The 23,474-nt window shown below is 40.7% G+C and overlaps 1 protein-coding gene across 2 annotated transcripts in view; it reads right to left on the bottom strand.

The window, feature by feature from the left end:
- TTC6 (tetratricopeptide repeat domain 6) overlaps positions 1–23,474 on the bottom strand; it is a 133,880-nt gene that overhangs the window by 22,310 nt on the left and 88,096 nt on the right. The window contains exons 22-30 of one of the 2 annotated variants that reach the window (XR_006102199.1): positions 18,107–18,189; positions 17,221–17,297; positions 16,124–16,284; positions 12,557–12,691; positions 10,297–10,446; positions 8,580–8,720; positions 6,465–6,578; positions 5,613–5,732; positions 4,175–4,248 (exon numbers count right to left, since the gene is read on the bottom strand). Coding sequence is in view for 1 of the 2 variants with exons in the window: in XM_042452178.1 (XP_042308112.1) it covers positions 4,175–4,248; positions 5,613–5,732; positions 6,465–6,578; positions 8,580–8,720; positions 12,557–12,691; positions 16,124–16,284; positions 17,221–17,297; positions 18,107–18,189 (905 nt within the window). In the remaining variant the exon portion in view is untranslated. The remainder of the gene's footprint in view (positions 1–4,174; positions 4,249–5,612; positions 5,733–6,464; positions 6,579–8,579; positions 8,721–10,296; positions 10,447–12,556; positions 12,692–16,123; positions 16,285–17,220; positions 17,298–18,106; positions 18,190–23,474) is intronic. The other variant, XM_042452178.1, reaches the window with a different exon arrangement.

Genomic DNA, 23,474 nt, shown 5'->3' with positions numbered 1-23,474 from the left:
AAAAATTATTATTATTATTATTATTATTATTATTATTATTATTATTATTATTATTATTATTAATGCAGTGCAGCTTCCTCATGTTGAAAAGTAAAGTGTTCTCAGATAGAAAGTGGGTAACTTTGAAATTCTTCACACCACATTAAAAAAAACAACTTTAAAGAGAGCAAATGAAGTATTTTTTTTTCAATTGGTTTAAAAGGGGCACAAGTTAAGGCCTCTAAGATAGGAGTAAGCAGAGCGGAGAGGCTCCTGTAAGAAAATGTTTGATGTGAGGAAGAATTCAAATTGTTCCTTGTCTGACTATCTAAAGAATTATCAAGAGGGCTGCAGGTATTCAAGGTGTTAGATGTACAGACCTACCTGAAGAAAGGAAAAGGGACTAATACACTATGGCGTGTTACACACCGCCATAAGGGACGTCCTTAGGATGTCCCATTTTGAAAAAGGGGCATCTCTTCCAGACGCCCCTTACCCTATCACGGACAGAGTCCGTGACAAATGGCGGCGGCCGTTCCACACGGCCGCTGCCATATTGACGTAGCAGATGCTCTGCGTCCGCACGTCGCACCCCAGAAGTGATGCCGCGAGTGCGCGACTAGCGGCTCTCGGGGTCTCTTCCGGGGAGCAAGAAGGAGCGTGATTTTCGCGCTCCTTCTTTGCTGCATCCAGGAACCGCGCCGTTTGGCTGCCGTGGTTCCCGGATGCAGCAACCGGCAGTGGCAGCAGACCGTCACATTTCGGCGGTCTGTAACCGCCTCAGATAATTTATTCAATTTGGCTTACACCATTGTGTGAAAGCTTTCCTTGTTTCAGGGATTCTCAAGATAGATGGCTTGTGTGTGTAAATTAATTTGTCTGGATAGCCTAGACAGATTGCCATTCAACTTCAGCTGACCAGGTGGGGATAATCTGAATCTGAATGCCATACATTCCCTATGAAAGGTGGTCTAGCTGGCTCAGAACAACAAAGTAATTTTATCTCCTGCTGCAGCATTTCTGAAAATAAGGAAACAAAGTGTTAGCAGGATAACTTGCACCTGCTCTTGTTTGACCTTTTGCAACATCCTGGACAGTGGTGGAAGTAATGGGAGCAGAAACACAAAACCTGGAGCTTAAGAGTGCCAGTATTTCAAGAAGAACCAAGGGAATTTGTGGTTGAAGGCTGAGATAAACATGTCTGCTGCTGGATTTGGCAAAGATTCTCATACAGATACTGTCATAAAATAATGAGCTTCTGCAATTTAAAATATCTTAAAGATAATGTTCCAAGATCAAATGAATTGGACCTTCTTTGAAGGGAGTGAGACTTATCCCATGTCTGTGCCTACAACTTCTAAGTGTTGGAGGTGCTGAGATGGGCAAAAGTGGCCTTTCCCACGACCAACCTGAAAACAATGCTTGAATAGAGAAGAGAGCACCATGCAACATTCTGAAGACGCTGATAGAAAGAAGCAGATCTGATTTGCACGTAAACTATGAAGGGGTAGACTCCAATAAGCAATAAGGTAGATCAGAATGTAAAGATATGCTTTTGAAAGACAGATATAACAAAATCCTGCAGCCTCCTGTCTTGTCTTTAGAGTGTCCATCTGTAATTTGCACTTCCACACAAACTGATTGACCTCTTTCAGATCCAAAATAGCCCCCCAAGTTTTGATCTATGAAGAAAATGGAGTTTTCTTTAAAGAATTTAAAGAATTTAAAGAGGATGGAACTGGTTCAATTGCCTCCATTATAACAAAGTGCTGAATGTCTTCCTGCATCAGGCAATGGTTTTCATCATTCTTTGACCATGGTGAGGGAATGAAGAAATTGTGAGGAAGACAACAAAAATAGGTTAGATGTCGCTTCCTTAGTGTCTTTAGAGCCCACTGGTCTGCTGTGATTTCCTCCCAAACGTGGACAAAAATCTAAGGCCCGTTACAGATGGGCACCCTAGGACGGACTCAGTCCATGCTAGGGTTAGAAAGGGGTATCTCTTCCAGACGCCCCTAACCCTAGCACAGACTGAATCCGTATGAAATGGCAACGGCCGTTCCACACGGCCGCTGCCATCTTGACGTAGCGGACGCGCTGCGTCTGCACGTCACACCCCAGAAATGACGCCGCGAGTGTGCGCTTCGGCACTTGCGGTGTCTCTTCCGGGGCGCAGGAAGAAGCGTGATTTTTGCGCTCCTTCTTTGCAGCGTCCGGGAACCGCGCCGTTTGGCTGCTGCAGTTCCCGGACGCTGCAACCGGCAGCGGCGCGAGACTGCTCCTTCTGGGTGGTCTGTAACGCACCTAAGTCTTCCTCCCACTTGTGGAGAAGGAGAGTCAGGCCTGAGAAGACCTCCACACTTGATTATTACTTGAGTTACTGATGATGTTGATAGAGTTTGCTCTGGGATTTGTCTGGTGGAAGGTCTGCTGCCTGTGTTAGTATCTATGTACAGACCACTGAGGTCTGCCAGAACTGTCCAGAGTATCTTCCTTATAGTATGAGAAATGCAAGTTTTGCCTTTTAAGAAAGTTAGTGAGAGAACAGTACAAGGAAAAGCTAGAGAAACTAACATGAAATACAGTGGACCCTTGTTATATGCTGGGGTTTGGTTCCAAGATCCCCTGTGGATAACAAAATCCGTGGATGCTCAAGTCCCATTAAATTTTGGCACGTTACAGATCGACCAGAAGGGGCGGTCTGCCGCTGCCTTCATTTGCAGCATGGAGGAGCCCCAGCGTCCAAACTGCAAGGCTCCTCCGCGCTGCAAATAAGAAGCACCAAAATGGTGCTTCTCTTTGCGGTGCGGATATGATGCCGCAAGGCACCAATGGTGCACTCGCAGCGTCATATGCGCTGCGCGACGTAAAGATGGCGCCCCCCGTGTGGTACGGGTGCCGCCATTTTGTACGGACTCAGTCTGTATTAGGGTTAGGGGCATCCGGAAGTGATGCCCCTTTCCAATCCTAATACGGACCCAGTCTATACTTTATGCCCATTTGTAACGGGCCATAATGACATAGCAAAATGGTGTCCCTTATAAAAAATGGAAAATCAAGATTTGATATTTGAAATTTATATATTTTTTTAACATTTTCAAATCGTGGATGCTTGAATCCGTGTATAAGAAATCCATGTATAAGAAGGGCTGACTGTAACTCTTTTCATCAGAATAACAGAAGAGACAGAGAGGAAAGCAGAGACAAACCAAGAGGCAGCTCAGTCAGAGCCGACAGGAACAAGACTGAATCATTTGTGGGCTGCTCCCCTTTCTGGCTGCTATTGCAAACTTTGTTCTATCAGAGTATATGGGAAAGGCAACTCACTATAAGAGGTTTTCCCTCCACCACTGGAAAATGGAATAAGTACTTAATGTTTCCACAGCTAATACACACAAGGTGTGCATGATACCCTCACAGAACTGAGTGCAGTAATTCCTCCTAACTTGAGATTCTCTCTACCACTGCATAGGTAGGATAAGAATATATAGCATCATTTTGATTGCAAACTGTGCCACTACATCCCTAGTCTAAAGAGTCATAAAAATACTAGAGAATGAGCCTTTTAAAAATTAGTGGCAACAAATAAACTGTGTATCCAGTAGATAGTATGGGAGTATTCTCATTTTGCAGAACTACATTTTTTATTGAAAGAAGCAATAGAAACAAGTTTCAGTATCACATAATACAGATTACAATGCCATTAGGAAGTAACTGAACCACATATAAATCCATGAGATATTTAAATTATTCAATTAGTCAAAATAGTGTTCAGACAACTATATATCAATCCTATTGATTTTAAAATTGGTGAACAGGTCTAACATGCTTTCTTTACAATACAGTTTCCCAGGAACACAATGTGAACTAAGCACAATGAGCTCCTAAGGAATTGGAAGTCTCTTTTTCTTACTTCAAGATTTTGCACGCCATGCATGAAATAGCCTGCCTGAGGTATCATGAGAGTGGAAACAGGAACTGGTGTTTGGTGCATAATTCTTCTAAAAATGTTAGCCCTGGCCATGGATGGGGCAAACAAACACCAACTGGACTCCAGTTCAACCAGTAAAAATATCTTGAGTTGCCACTATTTTCTTGTTCATCTTCTCCTACTTCTGCTTTGTAAACTCTCACAGTTAACTTAATTGTAAACTGTAACAAGAAAACATGTTAAACTCCTCTTGATTAGTATTACCTGTGGTAGCATTGTCCAATAACTTTAAATAGTTGACTGTCTTTTGGCTTGCTCAGCATTGCCTCTGTAAAATCCTAAAAATAGATTATATTACTTGACTATGTTTGTACAGGTACAATTCAATGGATGCCTATTACAGTGACTGTTTATATTACAGTTTACAAACTGCAATTGGCTTGAATGTTGATTAACACTGTTTGCCTCACAAGAGAAAGGCTTGCAGTGTAGTAGACGAACTAGAGCATTATTTTCTGAGTTGTTCATTGATAGCTGCATAGCTTCTAAATATTCACTAGAGCTTCTAGAAGTTCCATCAGAATTTCAAACCATGAATTATCAGAATACACATATGTCCTCCACTGTTTTATGGTTTTCTTATATATATCTGCATTTTTTCAAACACATATTGCAAGTTAATTTATTTTTATTGGCAGACTTATTAGGCTTTCTAATCCATCCTGTATCAATGGATCTCACACTGAGATATGAATCACCATAAACCAAAACCATCTGCAAATCATCAAATGTAAATTAAAACTGCACTATGATCAATATAACTCAATGAGTAAGTGAAGTGATGGTGCCCAATGGGTGAGGGGGAGCATTCTAAAACAATGATGTGACAGGCATGGAAGAGAAGACCCTTTCTCATGTCTCTTCATAATGTACCATTCCCAAAGAATGAATGCAGGGGACAGCCCCATGGCAGATTTCAGAGAAATGTATACAGAGAAATGTACTCTCTTAAATCCTAATTTCCCAAGCCATTTATAGCTTTATATTTTACAATTAAGACTTGAACTAGAAATGTATTGACAACTGGTGCCAGTTCTTTAAAACCTATTATTATTATTATTATTATTATTATTATTATTATTACTACACATTCAGTACAGAAACCCATACTAGCATTCTGAACTAGCTACTGTTTCATGGTCATTCTGAAGGGCAGCCCATTTAAGAGTACATTGAAGTAATCTAGATGGGGAATTACACTTGAACTACTGTAGCCAGATTGCTACCCAGGAAAAAGTTACAGCTGGCTGATCAAATGAAAATGGCTAAAAGCTTTCCAGAAAACCAAGGCCCCTTGAGCTTCAAATAACAAAGGAATCTAGGTGTACTGTCAAGCTCTGCACCTGCTCCTTCAAGGATACTGTAAACTCATCCAGAGATAGATGCTTACCCAACTCCTTGAGCTGGGAATTACGAATTTACAGAGCCTCGGTTTTGTCAGGATTCCACTTCAGTTTATTGAGAACTGACTTTAATGTTGTTAAATATGTTTGTAAATCAGTATAAATAGTTATTTACAACCATACCTTTATATAGAATGTTCTATTTTTCTCCGTTTTTCAGATACTGTATCCAGAAATGGACACCACAAATAAGAAGTCCATTAATTTTTTATTACTCTCATTTACAAAAAAAGTCTAACCTCCAGGGCATTAGCATACTGGTCCAATTCTATATAGAGTAGTCCACGGTTGATCAGGACTTTCAAGACAATGCCCTTTTTTGCCTCAAGAAGAAGAACAATCCCATAATCTTTCAAAGCCTGTAAGAATCAATTTTACATGGTCAGTACTGAAAAGTCTATAACACAGAACATGTTACAGTAATTCAAACAAGATGTAATAGGGAAATACTATTGACTATTCTGCTTTAATATGGTGGTGTTGGGTCCCTCTCTCGCCATTTGTAGACCTAGACCATACTTTTGTTTTCAAATAGTATGACTATCACTTTCTATTTGAAAATAAGACCTATCTGGGGTAGAACATGTGAGGGAGTCCAAAATGGCCAGTTGCACCTCCAGAGATTTGAGGGTGCTATTGCCCAGTTGTCAGGCAGGGGGGATTATGGCATCCATAAACATGGGGCAGCATAAGGAGGAGGGTATCCATATCCCTGTAGGGGACCAATACAGAACCCCAACTGCTGGCAGCTGTTTGCCTCTTTTGTAAACTCATGAAATCAGAGACCTAGATGTACACACAAAGCTCCTTTGCCTATACACAGCCCATATATTATAATAAAGTGTGGTTCTGTTTGAGTTGAGCTCTCCTTGCACTGAAGTGAATGGGATAATAAACGTGTGTAAGAACACTAAGTGCATACTATAATGTGCATAAAATGCTAGACTAGGACTAGTGAATGCAATATGTGAACTGTTGTCATAAAAGGATGAAGACACAGTTAAAACTGAAAGTGAGATATGCTTATTCAGCAATTGGATTAAACCAAGAGAACAATGTCATACAACTTCTCATTTAAAAAAGGTACTTACATTTTTGTAGTCCTTCATTAGGTGGTAGGAAATAGCCCTGTTGTAAAATGCCAGAATGCATGTTTTATCCAGGTCAATAGATTTAGTTAAATCTTCAACAGCATGTTTGTAGGTCTACAGGTGGGGGGGGGGGGAGTTGCAGCATTAGTAGTATTAATTGGAAACAGAGAAAATATGAAAACTATGTCATGACCCTATATTTGCTGAAATTCTACTGATCTTTGTTGAAATAAGCAGTAACTGTTCAGTGTTATTCTTTTTTTAAAAAATCCAGTGTTATTCTTTTTAAAAGTGTTATTCTTTTAAAATGTTATAAGTTATTTCCCATTTTTCTCCCAACATGGAAACCAAGGTGGCTCACAACGTAGATTAAAACAAAATAGAGCTAAAAAGCAATTATTATTATACTTTTTTAAAGAATGAAACTATTCTATTTAAAAATTACTAATTTGGAACATATTAAAAACACTTAAAACAGAACAAAATACAGCAAACACCAATTAAAAGACCATTCTATAACAATCAGTTAATAGCCAAAAGTCTATTTAAATATAAAGATCTGTGCCTGCCAAAAGAAAAAAAGCAGGAAGAAGGCCAGCAATGGGAGCAGCTACCTAAAAACATCTTCACTGCCTGTGGCAGTTCTGGGATTGAAAAAAGCTCTCTGAGAATCTTAAAATTTGGGCAGTCTCATATAGAGAGATACAATCTGGAGAATATGGATCCAAGTCATATAAGGCTTTATAGTTCCTAATCAGCATTTATTTGTGATGGCCCAATAGGAATGAAACTACATCCCCAAGGATATTCTTGATTTTTTAAAAAAGATGGCTTTCTTAGAGTTATTTCTTTCAAACTAAGGGGTGAAACAAACAGGCAAAATAAAGTGGCTTCCAGCTGCTTCGAAGGTGGGGAATTTATATGATGCATGCCTCCAAAGCAGGTGGAAACCAAAACAAAGCTGTGCTCCAGGGCTAAAAACTGGGACAAAAAGAAGCTTGGATAGACCAGCTTAGCTTGGAAAATCTTCATGCCTGCATTTAAACAGCCTGGTGCCAGCATAGACTACAACAATGCAAAAAAAAAAAAAAGTCAGACAGTCCAACAGGGGGGCATGGGGTGAAGAGGGGCATCCATGATTGTGCTTTGCCAATGTATTACTCGCACACTGATTTACTGATGTCCTGTGTCCAGCAGATCATCGCATGTGTGAATAGGTAGCCAATCAAAGGGGCAGCCATGCAATGGTATGGCATCTGGGTAGATGAGGAAGGTATTTGGAGGATGCTGGAGATGTTTGTGCGACAGTGTGCATGCATGGTGGAAAAGCAACAAAAAAAATTACCCAACAGAGTTATGTGATGTCATACCCTGCAGTCTGCAAGAAGAGGGCCCTCCCTCCATCCACCATCCAGAGGGAGAGAAGGGCAGGCCAGCTCCATCAGGCCTAATCAGGGTAAGAAGAAGGGCCCTCCCTTCAGTCCATCTGCCATGGTCCAGGCATCAGAGGGGGAGAAGATCTGCTGGACTTTTCCCCACTGCCATTCCCTTCTCCTTTTGTGTCTTGTCTCTTTAGATTGTAAGCCTGAGGGCAGGGAAATGTCTAATTAACAATTTGTAAGCTGCTTTGATAGCCTTTTGGCTGAAGAGCGATGTATAAATAAATAAATAAATAAATTTTGAAAACAGCAGAATCGAGATGCTTTTTCCTGCCCCTCTGCCCCATAAGTGCCCCAGGAATGATGGAATATATATTCCACTAAGCCATTCCAAATGACAAATATTGCTGGACTGTAGCAGGGCTTTTATTTTTGTCCAGGTATTGCTTCTAAAATTATAATACGTTAGCTTGTGCATAATATTATTAACCTATATGTTTCTGTGTCTACTTCTATGACAGGCACCAGTGGAAATTATTAGAGAAAATTCTTATGAAACTATATTTCTAAAGTCTCATTTAATTAAAACCTATTAGTATATTGTCTGTGAATCATCAGCTTTCAGGTTTCCATGTGAGTAAGCAGTGCTGAAATTCAAACATCTGCCTTCACCTATAACAATACTGCATATGATCGCCTCCCCCATCCATGCTAAAGCAGCAATAGGTTTGCTTACCCTATTATAACATTTCAGTGCTCCTCTGTAAAGATAGGCTCTCACACTTCTAGGCTTTAATTTGATGGCTTCATTACAATTCATTATTGCCTTCGAGAATCTTCCTTTGCTCCCATAATAAGCAGCACGACTTAAATATGCCTTCACAGAAAAATACAAATACATTATAGAACAAAAATGGAGGATAGATACTGTAAAGACTTGTATGTACATCATTTTGACTTACACGTCTAACAGAATGTTAAAAGGTGTATATTTTCACACTCTGAGCTGCCAATGATTTGTAAAAGTGAGTAAAAGTAGCCATATTAACAGTACCCACCCACCCCTCCACACACACATGAAAATTCTATATGCAATCAGCATTTGGACAGTGAATGTAAATTAATGTATCACTTGTACCTGGGAAAATATGTTTGTTCCTCATTTAGTGCATTTAGTGTTGTTGTATTTGCTCCCCATTACATACAAATTGTTCATGACAAAGGTGACATAACTCCCTCTCCTGTCCCCACCCCACCCCATTATTTGCAAAAATCTTATTTTAGTTTTAAGCATTGTAGTTTTTCAAAGTTTAGTTTTTCAAAGTTAAGTTCCCCATAATACAACCCAGTGTCACAGTGCAGTGCTCAGTTTTCCTCCCCTTTAAGTATAAGGTTACATCTACCTTCCCTAGGAAAAAATGTCATTTTCTCAGTGTTTCACTAAGACTGGGGTAGGTGAAAATGTAGTTCATCTGCCACATGCGATTCCCAATTACCCCTGATGAAAGACCAAAACCACATTTTTGTGCAGCTATTGAGGGCAAAACTTGATGTAACACTGATGTTCATGTTTTTAAATTAATATTAACAACTGCTAGGGAGGTGTTATTATTAAGATCATAGTAGCATAGAAAAGTTGTATCCTTTCTTTCCTTCCTTCCCTGAAAAAAAATAGGCCTTTGAAACTGCTGTTTGCATTAGGAGGAAACCAATCTTTGGTAACAATGTGGGATTTATTTCTGTGGGTGACCACAGAATGACATTAGAGGACCTACAAATAGCTAGAGAAGTGTTTTCTCTAGGAATGGCTACGTCCTCAAGGCAAATGTATGGTCATTTTTCTGCAGAGTTGTGCTGGAGGAGCTAAAGATTCCTAGAGAGAGCATATGGATCAGATCCACAAATAATCAAATCCACAAAAATCAAAGCCGCAAATGTGGAGGGGTGACTGTATAAGAATATGAGGTTAGGGCAAAAAGAAACTCCATGAAGAAGGAGATGCATAAGATCATCTTAAACCCTGTCTGCCTTTTGTATGATGTGCCACACACTCTCCTCCCATCAGGTATGGCATATGAGTGAAAAATGGGAATGACATCCAATGCTGTGTAACTACAGCTCCCAGCAGCACTAACCAATATTACCAATAGTGAGAAACCCTGGGAGTTATAGTTCAACAATATCCAGAGAACTGAAGAATTCTCACTCCAGTCTCAGATATATTGATGTAGGGGAGGGATCTGCATGAGGGAAGGAGGATCTTGGAAACATCAAACAGGATTGTTCATGAGAATGCATAAATACGCATGTAAGTGTGCTGGTAGGATGGATATGCCTAGATAAGTAAAGGTGAAATTAGGAACTGCCAATGAGAATTAATCTTCCCTTTAGACTTCAATTTCCCACTTATTTACTACTTATTATAAACTTTGAACAGTCAAATGATCAGTTACCTGAAAATGTTTTGGATCAACAGCAAGTGTTTTATTAAAATCTAGTATGCTTTTAGATTGCTGGAGTTGCATTCTGCATAGCCCACGCTGATAAATTGCATCTGCGTAATGTGGATATAGCCTGATAGCTGAAGTAAAAGCATCACATGCCTTAAAAGGTAATGCAAAAGAGTTTTACTGAATATTGCCTGTCATGAAATAGCAAGAATACCAACATTTAAAGCTAATCTACTCGTTTCTTCATATTTTCTTTCCACTTTAAATTAATGAGAAAAGGGGAAACAGAATCCTCTGTATGTTATTTGCATCACTGTAGTGTGTTAATAAAGCAAGTAATTTTAAAATTTATTTCTCTGGAAGGAAAAAGGATGGGGAAAAACAATGCCAAACTGGCAATCTTGTGATCATATGCACTTATTATTTTGCCAAATGTAACTATTATAACAAATTACAGGTGGAGTATTCCTTATCCAAAATGTTTGGGACCAGAAATGTTTTGCATTTCAGATGTGTGTGTGTGTTGGTTTTGGTATACCTGAGGAAAATCTCAAGTTGGCTCTTCAACAAAGCTTTTGAAACCCAGCATACATACCTTGCTGGGGTGTTGTTGTTGTTTTCCAGTGTGTACTTTGTTCAGTGTTTTAAATTGTTTCAGATGACTTCAGATACTATATATACTCATTTATAAGTTGAAAAACTTATGCCCAAGATTGACTCCAAAATTCTGGGTCGATTTATATATGGGTCAATACAGTAATACAGCTCAGAAATTTCGTAAAAGAAGTGCCTCTGGATACACCACAATAACCCTGCTTGAACAATGAGCTCTGAAAAGGCTTCCAAGGCAGGGAGTGCGTGTGTGTGAGAGAGAGAGACTGTCAAAGCAGCAACGCTGGAAGGTCCATTCTCCAGTGGCCTATTGCAATAGTGGAAGTAAAAATGCCAGTGGCAGCAGCAGCTTTTTGGTGCTTCCCTTCCTTGGTGGACAGAGGTCACTTCTCTTCTGCAGTGGGAGAACCTCAAAGAGCCACCATAGCTCCCAGACATTGCAAAAAGTCACCAGAGAGAGTTTACCCTTGATTTGTCCATGGGAGATAATACAATCCATGATTTAGGCTCTAAAACCTTCCCTTGACTTATCCATGAGGTCGACTTATACACAATTATATACGGTAATTTAAAATTGTATTAGACTGTTCTGAATTGTTTTAAACTGTTCTATGTTCTAATATTTTTGCGATCTTTAGATACACGGTGGAATTCCAATATTTTAATTAAACATTTGACTAATATAATAAATAAATATTTAAAATTAAGAAGAAATAATACCAGCTAGTTGCTAAATATTATGAACATTATGGGCAATACAGCAATAAAAACATATAGTACTTGGGAATAAGAAACCAATATGGCAGATGAAAGGTTTGTTGGAATAAAAGATCTTTGCCATCTTTTGGAAGACCAGTATCAAGGGACTAGATAGGCCTCTCTTGATAGAGGTTTTCAAAGTCTGTGTACAGCCACTGAAAAATCTCTGTCCTGTGTTCCCACCAAATAAAACTCTTGACACATAGAGAATAACATCTGCTCCAAGTCTTTTTACTCAGACAGGCTCATATTTGAGAAGATTTTAGGACTTTAAAGATGATGTCCATCAGTTTGACTAAGGACCTGAATTGACAGAACAAAATAAAGCTGCTTCAGGTCACTTTGGAGGTATGCTGTTTAAATAACACATGTGTCTTAACAGGCTCAAACCTACACCAAAGCTGTGCTCCAGTCCTTAGGACTGGAGTGTGGCTTTGGTGCAGCTTCCAGCTTCTTAGGATGCATGCTTCATTTAAATAGCACATGTGCAAAGTGGCCTGAAGCAGCTTTATTTTGGCCTGTCTGTTCGGGCCCTGAGGCTACAAAATGAACTGGCAGCCAAAGAGAATGCTATAATTAAATAGTCATAATTCTTCCAATAACCAGGTCTCATTAATAGTTAGGCTTGTTATCTTTTGGAGAATGTAGGATGGGGTGAGGCAATGAACCGTATTCTTTGTACAGATAGAGACCACAGACAGGACCCTCCCCAGTCAATTTCCTAAGTTTCTTTTGTTGGAATGACCATGAAGAGGTTAATATATATATATATATAGCGCGCGCGCGTGTGTGTATATAATACATTTTGCCTCTTACTCATTTCAACCCAGCAATCAAAATTTTCACTCACAGTGCTTAAAACCAAGAAGACCAAACTCTAAGAAACAGATACCTCTAATAAACAGATTTGTTCCATGTAGCATTGTCCCATTAAAAAATACATTTCTGCAGCCTCAAATGTATTAGGCGGGTTCTTCGCAGTACCAGTAAGCAGCTTCAGAGCTTCTGTAAAACTGACCACTGCATCCTGAAATAAAATATAAAGGCTAAACATTGTCAACCGTCATTGTCATTGTCAACTGTCTGTGTTCCAGGCTTTGTCAACTGCTCCCATAAACGTCAGAGATCAAGGCTCCAATTTATAGGTGGTGGGAAAGACTCATAGTAAAGTACTGAGCTCAAAACTTGCCCACGAAACAGACCCCAATATCTCTTTCCCAGGCACCCAAAAATCCTTCCTGGACTTCACAAGTGGCCCTTAACTCCTTCAAATCTTTATATGCACATAGAATGAACACTTAAGATAATTCCTCATTACTCTCATTTTGTTAAATTAGCTGGTTGTTGTTGTGTGTCTCCAAGTAATTTCTAACTTATGCAACCCCAAGGCAAACCTATCGTGGGGGTTTCTTGAAAGAATTTGTTCAGAAGTGGCTTGCCCTTGCCTTCTTAGGAGGCTTAGGATTACCCAGGATCACCCAGGTTTCCATGCTCAAGCAGGGATTCTAATCCTGGCCTCCCAGAGTCCTAGTCCAACATTCAACCACTCCACCACACTAGCTCTCAAGCTGGTATGTATATTTAAAAAAAAATCTTGCCCTTATGATCATGGGGATGTGCAGAAAGAGGCTCTTTGGTGCATATACAGTTGGACTGCACACGTCACTTCCTTTTAGAAACAGGCTATTACAGTGCACCTGTGTCATATGCGGGTGTGCCATACATGGCTTTCAGATTACGCTGAAAGCCATGCACAGGAAGCGGCAATGGCAGGCATGCACACACCATACTCGGTATTTCCCGAGTATGGTGGTGGTGTCTGGAATGGATCCCCCCACGTAAGGGAAAGGCGCATTGTAGTATTAACAGGCCAACCAATACAGTAATGTCAAGTACTTTTATGACTATTCAGTATGTCTTGAAAGCAATAATAAATGATCACATACCATCTTGATCTCTGAACTACTGATAGCAGCCTATGTAGACATTGCCAAAGGTAAAGGTATTCCCCACTGACAAGGTTGTCAAGTTGTGTCAGACCATAGGGGGCGGTGTTCATCTCCATTACTGAGCTGAAGAGCCAGCATTGTCAGAGACTACTCTGTGATTATGTAGCTAACATGATTGCACAGAACACTGTTTACCTTCCCACCGAAGTGGTACCTATTTATCTACTTGTATTTGCATGCTTTTGAACTGCTAGGCTGGCAGAAGTTGGGACTATGGAAGGGAGCAAACTCCATCACATGGCACCTGGGCCTTGAACTGCTAACCTGCTGATCTTGCAATCAACAGAGTCAGTGTCTTAACCACTTGAGCCACCGCTTGCTAGAGAAAAACCTTGAGAAGCATAATTGATGGATTGGAGAGATAAGAGTTTAGACAACCAGGCTCTTAGAGACTCTGAATGTCTCAAAGACATGTCTAGAAAGATGCATTTCTAAATGACTGTCATTCTTCTATCATATCTGCCAACAAGCAATAGCAATAGCAAGTACATTTCTATACTACTTATCAGTGCACTTAAGCATTCCCTAAACGGTTTACAATGTGTGATCTAATGGCCCCCAACAAGCTGGATATTCATTTTAGTGACCTATAGAAGCATGCAAGGCTGAGTAAACCCTGGAGCCCTACAGGATGCCAGCCAGAGATGCTGGTGAAACGTCAGGAAGAAACATGGCCACATAGCCCGAAAAACCCACAAAAAACTATCTTGAGTAAATTACACACCCTCAGCCTCAGAGAATGGAAAAAGCAAACCCATGTCAGGGTCGCCTTTGGGTCATCATGAAATGAATTGAAGGTACACAGCAAAGTTAAAGGAAGACAAGAACCAATTCATGTCTTAAAAATAACCACCAATACATAGACACAGACAGACACGTAGGTTTGGATGGTTATTTTTGGGTGGATACACACCAACATGGTGTAGTGGTTTGAGTGTAGGACTATGACTCTTGAGAGCAGTGTATGAATCCCCACTCAGCCATGGAAATCCATTGGGTGATCTTGGCAAGTCACATTTCACTGTCCCAGAGGAAGGGAAAGGCAAAGCCCCTTCAAACTAATCTTGACAAGAAAACCCCAAGATAGGTTGAAGGCACACAACAACATTTCACAAGCTACAAAAATCAAAAGCTCTCACTAACTTGTCCCTTGCAAAGATAGTGGAACAGACAGAATTATGGGAGAAAACAGACAGAGCAAAGGTTGCTTAAGATTACAGTGTTTGCACATTCAGTTTTCTCTGGGGTAGGGGTTACCAACAACATCTTTGTTATCCCAGACTATTTGCTCACAATTCCTGACAACAGTTGCAACTTTTTATTCCTATCCTCCAATAAGTGTCTTTAAAAAATCCATGACATATAGTATCCAAAAAACCCCATGAGGCACATGTGTATCTGCTGTGAAATAAGCTGGAGTTTTTTGGCTAGTCTATTCCATTCTACTACTGATATGTATCTCAGTGTCAGCTGCAAGGATTGCTTGCTTGGTGATTTCAATATTGCTGTCAGGAAATGTAAATATAAAAGCAATTATTTCATCCTCTGCGCGATTGTCCTTTTCATCTTCTTAAACAATTTTTCTAACAGTTCTACTCCTCTATATCATATTCTTCCAAGTGTCTGCCTCCTGTGTTTGGAAATTGTCCTCTTCTCTGGAAGCATATCTTAGGCGCGGGACAAACCACCCAAAAATGGTGGTCTGCAGGTGCTCGTTTTAACTCTGGAGGGATGCCACAGCTGCCAAAACGTGCGACGTCCCTCCGGACATGCCTTCCGGGTTCTTTTTGTGGCACCTAGGTTAAGTCGCAAGTGCCCCACTGGTGCACTCATGACGTAAGCAATGTGCAGTAACATCCTCTTCCGTCAAACTCCCCAACAAAACAACCATGAAAAATGCCTGTTTTCCTCATCCTGTTCACCACTTTTCAGAGACTGAGAGGGCTGATATAAAGAGTTAGTGGCAACTAGCTCTGTCCTTCAACCAAGTCAGTTATTCATTCCATTTCAGCATTCACTTTTTCCCAGGAGAAGCCCTGCTCCCTTGGATCATGTGCTCAGGCAGAGCACACAGCCCACATCACAGGAAAACATACAAGTCTGCCTCTAAACAGTTCTGCCAAACACCAGCTTTTAACCTAAAGACACAAGGTTTTGGAAAACTATAAAGAAGACATGGTGTGCCCTAGCTATCGATAATTTGGGCCCCATTTGGGAGAAACTGACTTTTCTTTCATTAAGGAGGAGACTCTGGAATTTTCAGCAGGACTCAGAAAATACAAAAGTGTACATTAAACCCTAACTCTAATGCTGGCCCAAACCCGGAAGGTACTGGAATGCTCTTTGGAGTGAGAAATACCCCATAATTCACACAGTGCAATGCTTTTATTCTACTGCTTTAGGGTAAAAATTATTTCCCTTCAAACTACTCAGAAGGTAAAAGTTTTAACCTTGTGTTTTTTGGCTTTCATTTGGATTTTTCCAAGTAAAACAAACAGGGGATGTTCAGGTTGTTTTCTGGTAGCTGCTAGAGCACACTCAATAGCCTTGTTATGATTCTGACAAAATGACTGAACAAGTGCTTCTTGAACAAGAGAACATTCAAGGGATCCTGTAAAATATTGAAAGAGAAATTGATTATGACCAAAATATTCATTACTGTGCACTTCAGAATAAATAAATTAAATAAATTTCTAAAATAAATAGTTATAAGCATATAATTTTAAAAGATTATCAATCAATAAACAGTCAAAATACTAAACAATCTTATCAATGCCCTATTTTTATATTATAGACAAAAGACTATAAAAAATTTCTTAATATGAAGTCAGACCATAGCCTTATTCAATTTAGTATTGGCAAGTGGTTGGCAATGATCGGAGTTTGTACATCAGACATCTGCAAGACATCTGACTGGGGACATGCCTCTAATCCATATTCATGGCAGGATGCAACCCTACACTATTCTAAAAATATGAAACTATGTGTTTAGTGGACAGCATGAACATTTATTTGTACATCTGTCTGGTTACCATGACTCACTATAAAATACTGTTGTATGTATGGCATACATATATTTAAAATGTCCCCATGTGATAGGGGACTCATGGCCTGTACCCACCTTATGTATTTTGTACTGACAACCACATGAACCATACATTATAAATAAAGTCCCCTGAACTAATGGCATTTACATTCAATCAAATATGCATATGATAAGGAAAAAATGGAAGAATACAGTAATCAACTCACTTGGTACCAATAACATAATCTTGCATTTAAATACTGTAGTTTCCTTAATCTGTAATTATATACCAGGATCCAATTGGCAACATTACTAATTCCATGTGCTTGAGGGGATTTTCAGCTTGTGTTTCTTCAAAGCAGCACACTACATTGTGGTCAACACAAACTTCCAAAAAGAAGTTGTGTTTGGACATAGGGAACAGTGTTCATAGAAAAAAAAATTAAACACCCTTCAAATACCTGTTTAGGCCCTTGGCCTTTACACATAGTGCACACAAAACCAAACCAAAAGAGACTATACCCGCGTCCATTTCTGCCACTTGACGTATGCAGAAACTTGCAAGTTCATACTTCCTCATCTCCAGTAAATACTGTCCTCTGCAATAAAATATTTAAAGATCATAAATTGCTTGGAATTCCTGTGGAACTCTCATAGTCTCTTAATACAGTGCTGTTCAAAGATGTAGTCCCTGGACTGGTTCCCAGTCCTGAAGCCTTTGCCTGCTAGTGCTTGGCATGTTTCCAGGAAAGAAAGAAACAATTATGGCCAACGGGCACAAATACAGTTCTGGTCCCTGGTGCAGTGGGAAAAAATAAATGCTAGTTCCCCATATCTAATAGCTTGAGAAACACTGCTTTAGTGGGTGATGAAGGAATAGGGGTTGGGTCCCACAGAAATTGCTCAGCTCTACAATGCTCTGTGACAAGCTTTGTGTAGATGCAAAACCCATTTGTCTGTTTCACAGAGACCATGAAGAATGAACTATCACTTAAAACATATTAACAGAGTATTCTAGGGACACAGTGAAGCAGCAGATCATCTACCACTTCCAAACCTTCCTGATTTATAGCACAATCCTAATTCAGTAGCAGTAGAGTCTGGAATAGGCAGAAGCTTTGTACTGGCTGAACTGGCCTTTTGCTGGCTGAACTCAGAAATCAACTGGTAGGACCAGGGGCTAAGTAATTTCAAACATCAATAGACTGAGAAGGTTTTGGATTCAGCACATCTTCAGCTGACCTAGTGTTGACTCAGCGGGCTCTTGGCCATGTTGGTGAGTTAGGATTGCAACTTACTTCCTTTCTTCTTCTCTTTTTAAAAACAGACAATGAAAATAAGAAAAGAAACAAAATGAAAAGATGCCAGAGAAATGCATCACTCGATCTAGGTGATAATAGTACCTTACCTTGTTAAGTATAAGTGGGCTGAACAGGGGTAGAGATGAATGGCTCTGTTTATATCTCTAACTGCCTTCTTTAAGTTATGAATCTGTTATTTTCAAAAAGACAAGTATTCATTATTCCTAGTTTCTGGGTATTGCTATTCCCTTCAGTATATTATCTTATTGTCCTTTTTTCTTGTACATTTAAAACACCAGTCAATACTAAAAGCATGACTGTTCTAAAAAGAAGAGCCATCAAGCTTCCCATTGCTGCCACAATATCTAGCTAAATGTATCAATGTCCTAATCAGTGTCACAGCACAAAGCACAGCAGTAGTAGCATCAGAAGCAGCAACAGCAGCAAGAGCAGCAACAGCTGCTTAGAACTGAGGCCTGTTACATACGGGCTTAAAAGTACGCGTGGAGCACGTACTAGGGTTAAGACGGGGGGCGGTGCTTCCGCACCGCCCTAACCCTAGTGCGCGCTGCGCGCGCACAAAATGCCAACAGCCATTCCACACAGCCGCCGTCATCGATACGTGATGACCGCGCCACCTCCAAACGAGGCGGCGCGGTTGTGACGTATTGGGGTCGCGGCAGGGCGCCTAGGGCGCCCTTTCCGTGACCCCGGAAGGAGGGATCCGTTTTGGAGCTCCTTCCTGGTTTGGTCCGCTGGGCGCAGCCTTCAGATGGCTGCACCCAGCGGACCAAAGGAGAAAGGGGCCAAACGGCCCCTTTCTCCTTCTCCCCGCCACAGCGGGGTGTCCTTGGGGCTTGAAACCCCAAGGACACCCCTTTCCAGGCTGCGGGGAAGGGGCCTTTTGCCGCTTCCCCGCAGCCAAAGTCTGTAACGCACCAAAGTTGGGAGGAGGGAAACTGGAATATAGTACTGTGATCTCAGAATAGCATGATCTACTAGATTCCTGGCTAGATTTAATTAATAAATCTATTAATAATTAATAATTAATAATTAATAGATTTACTAGATTCAATGAAGGCAAGAAAGGAGCTAGCTACCCTTGTATGAAAGGCTGGAATGAACAGGTTGCTTGCCTATAACTTCAAGTGGCCTTCTGTTCATTCACACAACTTACTCTGTTCAGACAGTTCTAGAGCTGAGTAGCTTTGGCAGGAACTGCACCCTTCCTAGCCTCAAAGCTATTTCTCCCTAGATTCCATGATCTGACATAGCAATAAAGCTGGACTTGCAAGAATGCATAGAAGACCACCCTAAAAATCACAGTTACAGGTAACCAAACTGTTCTTCATTGTGTTCACCATGTATCAGACAACTAGGTGATCAGCATGCTTCCTTATGGTGGGGAGAGGGCAGGTGGAACTGTGATGAAAGACAGTACTGTCCTGACAAAAGCTGCATCTGCCTGTATTCTGGTTAAATGAAGATAGAGGAGTAACACCATGTGGCTGCTCTGCACAAATCAGGGGGAAAGATTCCTGCCAGCCAAGCAGATGAAGAAGCTACTGGCCTCGTAAACTGTTCATTAACTAAACTGGATGCAAATTGTTGTTGTCGTTATTCTTTTTATTTATATCCTGCCTTCCTCCCAGTACAGGGACTCAAGGTGGCTAACAAATTTAAAACAATCTAAGTTAAAACAGTATAAAACATTAAAAATATAAAGTTTAAAAACAATTAAACAATTAAAACAACTAAAAACGTTACAGAGTTTTATTCCTGGCAGCATAAAAATATTTTTACCTGCCGTCAAAAATAAAGCAAAGATGGAGCCATCCTAGCCTCTCTAGGTAGGGAGTTCCAGAGCTTGGGAACAGCCACTGAGAAGGCCCTCTCTCTTGTACCCACCAAACACGCCTGAGAGCATAGTGGGACATAGAGAAGGGCCCCTCCAGATGATCTAAATACTCTGGGGGACTCGTACACAGAGATACAGTCTTTCAAATAGCTTGGACCCAAGCTGTATAGGACTTTATAAATCAAAACCAGCACTTTGAATAGTGCCCGGAAAGAGAATGGCAGCCGATGGAGCTGTTGCAACAAGGGAGTTGTATGCTCCCTGTAGCCAGTGTCAGTTAACAGCCTGCGTTGAAGTTCTTTGAACCAGCTGAAGTTTCTGAGCACTTTTCATGTAGAGCGCATTACAGTAATCCAGACAAGATGTAATCAAGGCATATACTGACTTCTGCAGGAATGGGAGCAGTTGGCGCACAAATTTTAGCTGTGAAAAAGCACTCCTGGCCACTGCTGATACTTGGGTTTCCAGGCTCAGCGCTTAATCCAGAAGTACCCCTAAACTATGAACCTGAATTTTCAGGGGGAGTGTGACCCCATCTAACACAGGCTGAATCTCTATTCCTGGATCTGTCTTTTGACTGACCAGGACCACCTCTGTCTTGTCTGGATTAAGCTTCAGTTTGTTTGCCCTCATCCAGTCCATCACAGCGGCCAGATACCGATTTAGGGCAGAAACGGCTTCCTTGGAATTAGGTGGAAAGGAGTGATAGAGCTAGGTATCATCAGCGTTTTGGAGTAAGGTAACACTTCACTCCAAATCTTCAGACAATCTCTCCCAGCAGCTTCATATAGATGTTAAAAAGCATGGGGGACAGGACTGAGCCCTGAGGGACCCCACAGGCCAATAACCAAGGATAGGAATAGGAATCCCCCAGCACCACCATCTGAGAATGTCCCTCTTGGAGAGAATGGAGCCACTGTAGAACAGTACCTCCAAGCCCCATCCCAGAGAGATGACTCAGAAGGATACCATGGTCAATAGTATCGAAAGTCACTGAAAGGTCCAGCAAAACCAACAGGGACACCCTCCCCTGTCCAGTTCTCCGCATAGGTCATCTGCCAGGTGACCAAAGCTGTTTCTCTCCCACAACCAGGCTAAAACCAGACTGACATTGATCTAGATAATAGGTCTCATCCAGGAATGCCTGGAGATGGGAAGCCACCACACGCTCCAGCAGCTTGCTCAAAAATGGAAGTTTGTAGATCCAGGGAAGGTTTTTTCAAAAGAAGTCTTACCACAGCCTCTTTTAGGTGTGTTGAGATCCTGCCTTGTTGTAAAGAGGCATTAATCACTTCCCTTACCCACTCCACCAGCCCTCCTCTGGCCTGTTTAATAAGCCAGGAAAGGCAAAGGTCTAATATACATGTAGTGGCTCTCACCTCTCCAAGGATCCTGTTCACATTGCATAGGTTGCATAGCCAACTGATATGTCAGCTTTGCTACTTGCATAATGTATTTTACTAATCATAGAATCATAGAATCGTAGAGTTGGAAGAGACCACAAGGGCCATCCAGTCCAACCCCCTGCCATGCAGGAAATCCAAATCAAAGCATCCCGATATATGGCCATCCAGCCTCTGTTTAAAGACCTCCAAAGGAGACTCCACTACAGTCCGAGGGAGTTTATTCCACTGTTGAACAGCCCTTACTGTCAGGAAGTTCCTCCTAATGTTGAGGTGGAATCTCTTTTCCTGCAGCTTGGATCCATTGTTCCTGGTCCTGTTCTCTGGAGCAGCAGAAAACAAGCTTGTATCTCTGAGATGATACAGGAGTATCCTTTTTAAAGCCCTACATGGCTTGGGCCCGAGTTACTTGAGGGAACGCCTCTCCCTACACAATCCGCCCCGCACTCTCAGAACAACAGGAAAGCTTCTACTTGAACGCCCTAAAGTGAGACTTACAGCTACTCACCAAAAAGCGTTCACAGCTATGGCCCCTTTGCATTGGAATAATCTCCCGGAAGAGATTCGACTCATTCCAGCTCTCGACGCCTTTAAAAAGGCGCTGAAACTCATCTCTTCCAACAAGCATATCCTTCTGACCCTCTATAAAGGAAATTATTCTCAATTGAAATCTACCTCAGGATGTTATATGTTATATTGTGATTGTTAATTGTATGTTTTTAGATAAGTTTATCTTGAATGTTGATTTTAAATAATTGTAACTGTGATGTTTTATGGAATTTTGATACGGACTGCAATCCCTCCTCGATCCGTGGGGAGAGGCGGGAAAATATAAATAAAAAATTTATTATTATTTTTTATGTCCTCCATAATAAAGGAATAAGCATGTTCATTATCTAAAGTCTTTAGTCTTATGTATAAAACATGCTAGGACATACATCAAGTGAGTGGAATGCTCTGTTCAGCTCAGGAGTAGGGGAAATGTTGTCAAATACCTTTTTGTAAGTGGAAATCTGGCACTATTTTCATGAGAAAGTGACATCATTTCTTAGCACCACTCTTGAGATAAAGGAACTTATTGCATCCAAAAAGGCAATATTGAAAATAAGCAGACATAAATCCACTAAAGCTAGAAGTTCAAATGGTGCTGTTGTGAGAGGTAAGAGCACCAAAGATAAGGAACATGGAGGAGCTGACTGAAGTGAAAGAGGGTATATGTGAGACAGACCCTTCAAAAACTACTTTACAGCTGGATGACAAAAGAGCAATGCTGAAAGCATAATTGAGTGGTTAGAGCACCACAATGGCTGACAAGCAACTTTCAACAAGGAGGGAAAAAAGGTTCTGATTTTTATAGGTACAGTTATCCCTTTGTATTTGCAGGGGATCTGTTCCAGACCGCCCACCCCTAAGACTAAGAAAAAACATGGGACCTCAAATCCATTGTCTTCAGTTGGCGGCACAATGTGTGCACAGCTGCATGCATGCACCTCCATTGAAAATAACAGGGCTTGACGTCCACTGATGCTCAGATCTGTAGGTGGCAAGACCCCACTATAGTAGAAATTTAAGGACAGTCTGTAATGAAGCAGAATATGATTGCACTTCTAAAGAAGCAGCAAAGCCACACAATTTTTTCCATTCATATTTGTAGGAATTTACAGCAGATTGCTCCCATGATGCTTGCAATATCTACGACTATAGAAGGTAAGTTACTGCTGGATCCTAGATATAATATGGCATTGCATGTGAACATCCAGGTGGGCTATCTGACTTCAGGACTGGATGAATAGGTCTGGTGATGGGTAGTATTTCAAGAATCCATGATTTGATAGATGTAATAGATTGGTGAACCATGGTCATCTAGGCTTTTGAAGCTCCACTGGCTTCCTCATCAAAGGTAAAGGTGTTAAAAATCACACAGGAGAAAAGAATTATAAAATGATGACGTCAGTCACAAGTTTGCATTTTCTCAAGGTATTGTTGGTGTGTTGTTCTTTGGAGCGACATCTATGCAAGCAGGTCCATTTCTTTCAATAGAACAGCAGAAATTGATGGGTGTTTTATGAACAGAAATTGTAACAGCCATTTAAAGTAATTTTGCCTGCAACCTGAAAGGACTGTTCTCATAAACACATATGAAGCTACTAATTTCAGTTTTTTTCAGTCACTGAAGAGTGAAACTCCTTTAGACTTGGAAATTATGTACTAAAT

Source organism: Sceloporus undulatus, chromosome 1 (genome assembly GCF_019175285.1).
Source record: "Sceloporus undulatus isolate JIND9_A2432 ecotype Alabama chromosome 1, SceUnd_v1.1, whole genome shotgun sequence".
NCBI lineage: Eukaryota > Metazoa > Chordata > Lepidosauria > Squamata > Phrynosomatidae > Sceloporus > Sceloporus undulatus.
The sequence above is the reverse complement of the archived record's forward strand: the minus strand, read 5'-3'. Positions and strand labels throughout refer to the sequence as shown.